The sequence below is a fragment of the Garra rufa genome, chromosome 4 (genome assembly GCF_049309525.1).
Source record: "Garra rufa chromosome 4, GarRuf1.0, whole genome shotgun sequence".
Classification (NCBI taxonomy): Eukaryota; Metazoa; Chordata; class Actinopteri; order Cypriniformes; family Cyprinidae; genus Garra; species Garra rufa.
In genome coordinates this window covers 45,561,445-45,571,376 of record NC_133364.1, presented here as the reverse complement: position 1 = coordinate 45,571,376, position 9,932 = coordinate 45,561,445, and the positions used below count along the sequence as shown (strand labels likewise).

The 9,932-nt window shown below is 44.1% G+C and overlaps 1 protein-coding gene across 1 annotated transcript in view; it reads right to left on the bottom strand.

The window, feature by feature from the left end:
* Positions 1–7,071, bottom strand: part of LOC141333363 (uncharacterized) — a 12,037-nt gene extending 4,966 nt beyond the window's left edge. Inside the window, exons 1-6 of the mRNA XM_073838346.1 lie at positions 7,006–7,071; positions 5,171–5,333; positions 4,869–5,062; positions 4,414–4,564; positions 4,014–4,141; positions 2,351–2,462 (exon numbers count right to left, since the gene is read on the bottom strand). Coding sequence (XP_073694447.1) covers positions 2,351–2,462; positions 4,014–4,141; positions 4,414–4,564; positions 4,869–5,062; positions 5,171–5,333; positions 7,006–7,071 — 814 coding nt within the window. The remainder of the gene's footprint in view (positions 1–2,350; positions 2,463–4,013; positions 4,142–4,413; positions 4,565–4,868; positions 5,063–5,170; positions 5,334–7,005) is intronic.
* Positions 7,072–9,932: the final 2,861 nt, after the last annotated feature.

Genomic DNA, 9,932 nt, shown 5'->3' with positions numbered 1-9,932 from the left:
AGCGCTTACAGAGTCACATCAAGACACAGCAGTACCTCCTGAATCATGTCCAGCCGCCGCTGTCCCAGCAGAGCCAACTCAAGTCACAACCACTCCCTCAAAGCCATTTCAAGTCACAGCTGCTCCTTTGACGCCAAATCAAGTCACAGCTGCTCCTGTCACGCCAAATCAAGTCACAGCTGCTCCTGTCACGCCAAGTCAAGTCACAGCTGCTCCTGTCACGCCAAGTCGAGTCACAGCTGCTCCTGTTACGCCGAGTCAAGTTACAGTTGTTCCTCTCACGCCAAGCCAAGTCACAGCTGTTCCTGTCATCCCAAGTCAAGTCACTGCTATTCCTGTCACGCCCAATCAAGTCACAGCAGTTCCTTCCAGGCCAAGTCACGTCTCGCCCGAACATCCAGAGCCGGGACATGTTTCGTCTGATCTGCCAGAGCCTTCGCTCCCAAGCCACGCAGAGCCTTCGCTCCCAAGCCACGCAGAGCCAACGCTCCCAAGCCATGCAGAGCCAACGCTCCCAAGCCATGCAGAGCCAACGCTCCCAAGCCATGCAGAGCCAACGCTCCCAAGCCATGCAGAGCCAACGCTCCCAAGCCATGCAGAGCCAACGCTCCCACGTCACGCAGAGCCAACGCTCCCAAGCCTCACGCCCACTGACCCGGAGGGCATTCCTCTGCCAACTGCGCTACCTGCTATGGCAATCGCCATTTTGAGTGTGTGGGCTGTACACTGCGCCCCAGTGCCCTCTTCTGCCCATGAGCCCGCCCACAAGTTTGCTCTGGAGACCTCATCTACACGCATGTCCGCTGCGCCTATACCTCTTTCGGAGGTGGCGTACATAGCGGAACTTCACGCTCTGCCCGCACCGCCAAGACTTCACGCTCTGCCCGCACCGCCAAGGCTTCACGCTCTGCCTGCACCGCCTATGCCCCCTGCTCTGCCAGCTCCGCCAGGGTTCCCTGCTCTACCTGCTCCGCCAAGGTTCCTTGCTCTGCCTGTTCTGCCAAGATTCCGTGCTCTGCCTGCGCCGCCAAGGCTTCACACTGTGCCTGCACCGCCTAGGCTCCCTGTCGTCTCTGACACGACCACGAAAGCCATTCCTGAAGTTCTCGTCTGCCTAGTCACGTCTATGGAGGTCACCTTCCCCCATGAACTCTCTACCTCTCTCCTTGCTCTGTCTGCCTCCTCTGTCTCTGCTCTCCCCAGGTCCCAGTCCATGATGCGGCCTCCTGTTCCGCCCTGGAGGGCTTCTGCGCCTCCTGTGCCGCCCTGGAGGGCTCCTGCGCCTCCTGTTCCGCCCTGGAGGGCTCCTGCGCCTCCTGCTCCGCCCTGGAGGGCGCCTGCTCCGCCCTGGAGGGCTCCTGCGCCTCCTGTTCCGCCCTGGAGGGCTCCTGCGCCTCCTGCTCCGCCCTGGAGGGCTCCTGCGCCTCCTGCTCCGCCCTGGAGGGCTCCTGCGCCTCCTGTTCCGCCCTGGAGGGCTCCTGCGCCTCCTGCTCCGCCCTGGAGGGCTCCTGCGCCTCCTGCTCCGCCCTGGAGGGCCGCTCCGCCTCCTGCTCCGCCCTGGAGGGTTCCTGCATCTCCTGCTCTGCCCTGGAAGGCTCCTAAGCCTCTTGCTCCACCTCCAGCTCCGCCCTGGAGGGCTTCTACGCCTCCTGCTCTGCCCCGGAGGGTCGTTAAGTCTCCAGCTCCGCCCCGGAGGGCTGCTCCGCCCTGGAGGGTTCCTAAGCCTCTTGCTCCACCTCGGAGGACTGCTCTACCTCCGGCTCTGCTCTGGAGGGCCTTTGCCCAACCTGTGCTGCCTCAGTCTCCTGGCCCCCCCCCCACCGCTCCCCTGGACTGTTTCTTCCTGTTGTTGTTTGGAGCGTCTGGAAGCCGCTCCTTGGGGGGGGGCTATGTCACACCAGGCCAGCAGAGGGAGCCTTGCCCCTCACAGACTCTTGCTGCTCCCTCTGCTGCTTCGCTGGTTACTTCCTGTTTGTCCTCCATAAAAGCCAGCTTCACACCGCGAAGTATTGTTTTGCTCCAGCGGACTCTACCAAGCGTTTTCCATTGCTCTCAGGTTTCCTAGTCTCCTTGTTGTTCCCTAGCCATAGTTCTGTTTTTGTTTTCTCAGTCTTAGCTATAGTTTTCTAGTTTCTTGTTTTCATTTCATTTGTTTACTTTGGACTGCCCTCCTGGATTTTGACCCCACGCCTGTTTACTGGATTACGCTCTTGGATTATCTTTGCTGTTGTTGTTTGCTGGTGTTTTCGACCCTGTCTGTCTGACTACGATCTGCTTAATAAAGCCTTGCATTTGGATCCTCACTCTTGGTCGTCCCGTTTGTGACAGATTCTCTGAAGTGCCTGCTTGCCGACAACAACAAAGGCTTGATGGCAGTTGCTGCAATCCCCAAGCCCAAGGACAAAGGGGAAGGGTTTTGTGAGATCAGCCTCCTTTAGGACCTCAACCATGTTAGTGCCAACCTGTTAAAAACAGAAGAACGTTAAAAACATACAAATCACTTTACACACACACAAAATGCAGCATTAAACAAAATCCAATCCATGACAAATAATTAATTTAAAGCTCTCCTGAGCTGATGTTTTTTCTTAACTAATACTAGTATGATGTAGTCTGATGTCCACTTATGATATTCGTGTGGTTTTTACATAAAAAAAATCATAAGAATCAATAAGTTATGTGTTATTTTATATATATATATAAATATATATTTGAGGTAGGCTCCAGAAACGATCGATTTTAATGTGCGTGTTGCACTGAAGACTTTGAAGTAAACGCCTACAGCTCTGTGATTGGATTAGAGTTTTGCATAGTAAGTTACGTTAGAGTTTCTGTGAATAGACACGCAGACTACGAGTTATCAGGATCAAGCGGTCTTTTACAGTGCAATATTGACACATTTACATTAAAACAATGCATATTCCTGTCAGATCAGTTACTGATGAAGCAGTGTTGTTTTAAAAAGTCAAACTCCCTGCAAATGCAACATTAACCTCCGTTTTGTTTACTCAAGAATCGCTTCAAAGTGAACAGACGTGCTGTATTTTACTGGCATTCACTGAATTCCAGGGGTTTCATTACCACGACGTAAAATGAGCGTTTCTGGGGGCGTTGGGAAAACGGCCCTTTCTAAAAAAAAAAATAATAATTATTAAGAGAGGTCACCAATCATGCGCAGTAAATGAGTTTTTTTTGCTCGGGCATTTCAAAACCTAGGATCAGCTCTGATGGATAATGAAGGACAACATAGTAATACAGATTATTTTTATGTTTTAAAATCTTACATTTAAACAATTTTCAAAAACAAATAAACAGCTGTAATAAAAAATGTAAAACGTGCAGTAATTGTAGCGTCTACTTACGAAAATAAATCATGGTTTACAACATCCCGGACAGGTATTTCAAGACACTGTATATAAATATAAATATGGAGGGCACGAAACCCCTGCGATCGTGGACAGGTATTTCACGATACTGTAAATGAATATAAATATGAACTGCATGAAACCCCTGCGATCACGGAAAGGTATTTCATGATACTGTATAAATATAAATATGAAGGGAACGAAACCTTCCTTTCCTGCAGGAGCCTGTTACTGTACAATACTTTGTGATATTCCTCGGGATGTTTGATATTTAATGCTTCATCCGGTTTTGTGCACACGTGTGAATAAGTAGGTGGGGCTACAGAAGGACGTGTTCATCATCTTGTGTGGAGGCTGGGTTTACTTGCCCTATAACATCACAAATGATCACATTCCTCAACCGTTCGTTTTCTGGGCCTGGTGTCAGTAAAAGCTTTAAATTCTCTGTGATGTGAACGGTCTCAGTTATGACACTTACATGATGTTACTTTGTATACAATCGCCTCTTATATGACTTAAGCTCATGTAAAAATTGATTTCTCAGTGCAGGCACGATTTAACACTTTCACTTGGCTAAAACATACGAAAAATCATTTTTGGTTGCTCCTGGTATGGTTTGCATAGTGATGTGTGCAAAACATTACTTACATTCTTGAATTCAATGAAAGCCTTGATATTTTCTTCCAGGCTTGGTTTGAACATTTTCGTTCCAATTTTGTAGACAGGAGTGGGCAGTATCACAGGAAGCAGCCTGAGTGCAAGGTCACTTTGAGCATCTGTGTGGATGAATATTTGGTATCAATTATTCGATTTGTCATTAATTTAAAGTGGAGGTCTTTAACCCTTCTCTTGGGGACCTAACGTCCTGCAAAGTTTATTTCCAACCTGCTTCAGCACACTTGCCTGTGCATTTTCAAGTAATCCTGAAATATTAAAAGCAGTGGTTCAGGTGTGTTTGATTAGGTTTGGAGCTGAACTATGCAGGATGGTGGGTCTCCAAGAGCAGGGTTGGAGACTTCTTATTCTGTTTTTGGACTCATAACTGTACCTGAAGACAAACCATCTACGTTTTGGAGAAGCTCCTGAGCCTTTTTCTCCTGGCGGGCAAAGAGAAGGATTTTGTCTTTAAAACATACTTTCCAATCTAAGAAAAGTCTCTCTGCATGGTCGGGGAATAAAACAGAGAAGTCTTGTGAAATCTGAAAAAAAAAAAAAATACAGATATTGTGAATTATTTTTGTGTGTAACTGATATTCAAGTGCAGTACTAGATACCTCTAAAGGGAACTGTATTCAGGATCGCTTAGTAACAAAAAGAAATGACTGCTCACTCAGTTTCATCCACTATTTGTATATGAATTTGATCTATAAAAATTATGCGACTGGTAGAAGTTGTATATGCAGAGTGGGCAGAGCAGATCATTTTCATTATCGATTTGTTATTGAAGCACTAATGACAACCAAAAAGACTTTTTGAACAAAAGATGCACAGCTTTGAACCTACCATGCCTGGAGTATCAAGGAGTCGAGGAAATTCACAAGTTATATCCTCGATAGACTTTGTCCCATTAGCTCTTATCCATTGAGACCTGTGGATGGCTGTTTCTTTCATGTACTCTGCAACTTTGTTAGCTGGCAACATGTTATTTTTGAGCCATTCTACAAGTTGTACTGCCCTGTCAGGGGTGATTGTTGGCTCTGCAAGTAAAAATAACTTATACAGCTTTAAAATTAAGGGCATGTAACAACAACAACAACACAATCTTTCACAATATTTAGTAAAAGATAACAAAACGAAACTTTTACCTGGAATAACCAAGATGCTGCTCATGCTGATTATGGCTTCAGAATCATCCTTCTCACAGCTTGTGCGGGTTTCACGACGTGTTCTCTTCCTGACATTTCGCAGGCGTTCTTCAAGGAATCCAGTTGCTGGACGATGGCTTCGTCCTGGGCTGAACCATGCTTCCTAAAAACACAATATTAGTTTGTATTAGGTAGGGACGTAACTGTATCAAAACTTCACGGTATGAATGTCACGGTACGTTATTTATTGAATCATTTACAGGAAAAACAAAACTAAAGAAGAGACTGGGAAAAAGTGCCAGAAGACTTTTTTTTTCTTACCCCATTGGCAGATTATTTAGCTTGTTTTAAACAAAAACTCTTTACTTGTCTAGAAAATCCTTCTTGATTTAAGAATTTTTAGATATTTTGGCAGGAAACAAGACAAGTGCAGTGCAGTGTGAACGCTCTAATCCGTTAACATGGGTGCTGAAAAGAATACGTGACGCATACGCACTTCAGACGGAGCAGGTTCGACCATTTCTATCTCTTTCCTTGCTGCTACAGTCTGTAGCGACAAAAGACCGCAAAGGATGATGGCCACGCCTGGGCTGATGGGAAATGTAGTTTCCGCTACCCCCCGTTCGCATGAGCAAACTTTTCTCAGAAGACCTACTGTTTTATCGAGTCATGCGACCACGGTAGTATCGAAAAAATGTCTTATTGCGGTATGACGGTATTTACAATACCGTAACATCCCTAGTATTAGGGTTGTTCCGATAGTTGATAATATTGTGTATCAACTATATGCAGGCAAATCGCTGATAGGCTGATGTCAATGACGATACTTTAAAATAATTTTACAATCCATATTTATATCCACATTGACATATACACCAAAATTAAACATTCAACTGCGACACATTAATATAATTTTATCAATGTCAACTTTATATTATTTTGATATTCGTTTTAATTGCAGTGTCATACTATCCAAGAAAAAAGAAAACACTGTACAGACACAACAAGGATGGCTACTATTTCTTGAATCACTTCGGATGTTATTCGTGAATGTTTAATGATTTAAAAATATTTTCAACATTTTCAATAAGAAAAGAAGCTTTACGTTTACGTTCAAATCGCAAGTGAAATGCGGACATGTCGATCTAAAACTATGGCGAAGCAAATAAATTAATAATATTAAAAAAACAGTAGTTGTAATTAATGTTAATAAAATCTAATTGCATATAGCCCAATAAATTTACTACAGTTTAAAATTATTGCAATGCTTCTGCCATGATGGTGCACAAATACGCTGGGCAAAACGAATTAACTTACTGGTAAATTAAAAGGTTTCTAAGTTATATATAAGGCGAATTCATACAGAATCATTGCGTGCTTCTACTAGAGAAACAAGCCTGTTATTTCTTTCTAAATGTACATAGGACATGGACACTTATTACAGAATCTATAGTGAAAGCGCAATTTCACTTATTAATGTCCATAACGTTCAACACAAGCGGCCCTCATATGTTTATACTTGTGACTTACATGGAAAACATCATCTGTAGCTATGAGCAGAGGTCTTAATGAGAACAATATTCATTAATTTTTATATAGGAATATAGGAAATATAAGAAAAAAAAAAAACTAAAAAAAAATGGCCCTTCCCACGATAATATTGTGTATCGCCGATTGACAACCTGGCGATCCAGACGATCTGATAAAGAGGGTTATGGCCCAACCCTAGTTTGTATTCTGTATCAAAACTAAATACTTTATTTGGAAAGGCACAGATAATGAAAAACATATTGTATAGAACTTTAGAAACATTGCAATAATAAAGTTGTACTCACATATCCTTTACTCTGAGTGTCTTTAAGACAGGGATACTGCTGAACCAGAGAAACAGCCAAGCACATCTTTTTCTCAGAGGATGGGCTAGAAACAATATATAGAAAGTATTTAGGAGAAGGTCAAGCTTAATTACAGTACAGACATTAAAGAATTTTCAGCAAGGCTTGGCTACTTCTGGCGACACATTCAACAGGGGCCACTGGAATAGGACATGGGCATGTCTAGGGCATGTGTTTGGGAGTGACTAAATTGGTATGATGCACTTTTGTGGTTTTGCACCTGAAATCTTTTTTGTTTTTAATAAATTTGTTGCTCCATTGTCAGCACAAGCAATTTTCACTTTGAAAGCCCAGTAATGTAGAAAAAATATTAAATTAGGAGATGTTACCTCCAGTGTTTCAATCAATCATTTTCTTAAGTGACTGGACAAAAAAATAATAGGGATTATCAACTACTTTCAAACTTCCACTTCAACTCATATTCACTAGAGCTGCTGCTAGATCTCTGGTCCAAGAGAAAATCACAACGCATGAATTGTGAGAGGTGTGTCATGGTGTTCTTGAGGACCAGATAAGCAGCAGTAGCTTTTGTGAACGCAAGTTGGAGATTAAAGAGGATGTTAAGACAATATTAAATAAAGCCAAAATACGGTATGTGTTTATTTTTGCCGCACAAAAAAACATTTCCATCACTTAGAAAATTACAGTTGGACCATTTGAGTAACATCCAAGTAGTTAACTACTTCCATGATGTTAGATGCTCAGGCTGTCAATGAAGGGGCAAAACCCTTTTGGATTTAATTTATATATCTTCAACTGTGTTTAGAGAATGAACAAAAGTCTAAGGGGATTGGAACAACATGAGGGTGAGTAATTAATGACAGACTTTTTATTTTTGAGTGAGCTGTCACACAGTGCTTAATACTGTTATTTAAAGACACAGCTCAGTAATTTATACTTTTATTAATGCATGTAAATGTATACTTTTATTATAAAGTATGCATACATACTTTTCTCCAAAGCGACTCATTAGATGTGAAACTAGAATTCTGACCATGCATCTTCGCTGATTTAAAGATAACGTATTCTTCTCAAGACTGGTCAAAATGTCCTTTCCTTCTACACTGTTCATTAGGATCTCAGAAATTCTCTGTAAAAGACAAAGAAGCAAGAATCTTTTCAAACCCAGTTGCAGATTAGTAATAAATTTCAATCATTTTAAGCAAAGAGAAGGCAGTAACACATACAAATGTTGGCACTTCATCCACTGATGTCTGACTTTCTGCTTCAGGTTGTTGGTCCACAAGAGGATCAACAGTTGATCCACTTTGGGTCTGCTCTTGTTGTGGCTGTCAAAAAGGTGCATAGAAAAAGACTTGCCTACATGGAATTGGTATAATTGTCACGACCACACACAAAGGAAGAAGGTGAGTATCTTTCAAGATATTTATTAACAAACGTGCACAGTTCAACACACGTGCAAACAGGTGAATAAGGGTCTCTGAGGTCAAATCTTCAAACACAACACAACAGGTGAGTTCAAGTTCATAAGTATCGTAGCGTAAGCAACAGTCACTTCCCTCTAACACGAATAACGTGTTTCACAGGAGATCATCGGAGCAATCCACGAGGAGCACTTAACGTGTTTCACAGGAGAACATCAGAGCAATCCACGAGGAGCACAGGAGAACATCGGAGCGATCCACGAGGAGCACAGGAGAGACAACAGGAGGGGGAGAAGATCCACAGAGAGACATCCATGCAACTTCGATACCAGCCGGTGAGTAAGTGACAGAGGTAAGTATATAAAGGGTGTGGTGATTGCTGGTGCAGGTGACGGTGATTAGAATTCTGGTGATGGCTCACGGGCGTGCTGTGGTGGTGATTGGCTGGTTGGTGGGGGATCGTGGTGATTGGGGCTGAGGGAACATGCAGAGGGTGTGACATCAATATCTTGTAACAAATACAAAGCTACAATATGACAGGCATTTTTTACACATACTGTAATAGTGCTTCAATGCTAGCTTAAAGGATAACTCTTGCAAAATGCAACCTGGGCTGTTTTTTACTGCAAACAAGACAAAAATTTAAAAGCATAATTATGAAAAACGAGCCATTTTTGAGATTGACCGTGATTTCGTTTTGTGGTCAATGGCTGGTGAATGGGAGAACGTCTAGGTTACGAAGGTAACCCTCGTTCCCCGAAGGAGGGAACGGAGACGTTACATTGGGATCTCGCCTGAGAGACCGATCACCTCTGAGCCTTATTAAAAAGGCCAATTGAAAATTGGCGAGTGGACGTGCGCGCCGGCCACGCCCCCGTACATACGGGTATATAAGATGGCTGCGCGCACCACTCAGTCAGGCTTTTGCTGAAGAGCCGGGAGAGCCCGGCGTCAGCGCGACGCCAGGGGCGTGGCAGGGGAATGTAACGTCTCCGTTCCCTCCTTCGGGGAACGAGGGTTACCTTCGTAACCTAGACGTTACCCCTTCAGTCGAATCACTTCGACGTTACATTGGGAACAAACCCATGGAAAAGGCCACGACCCTGACGCCGCGTTACGCAACAGCTTCACGTGCTGACAAGTATACGTGCCGGCAGGCGAAGTGTAACGTAACCTTCCCAACGCCCTGGGGCCCAATAAGGGGGCCCCTCCAGGGATGCCAGTTGTACTGAAGCATGGGTTGGGGGGGGCGGAGCACATGAAATTTTACATGTGGAAATAAGAATAATTCAATATATCCATAAAAAGTTTTTTGGGGATATACGAGGGAAACAGCGGTCTCCTCCGCTGGAATAATAAAAAACTAAGCCACAACCTGCGGGGCGAAGGAAACCCAGGCAGGATCACAGTGCAGGACTACTCCGCGCCTAGCCCTGACTGCGGGGCAGGAGGACCCAGGGTTCGCCGGAGGGAACATTCTGG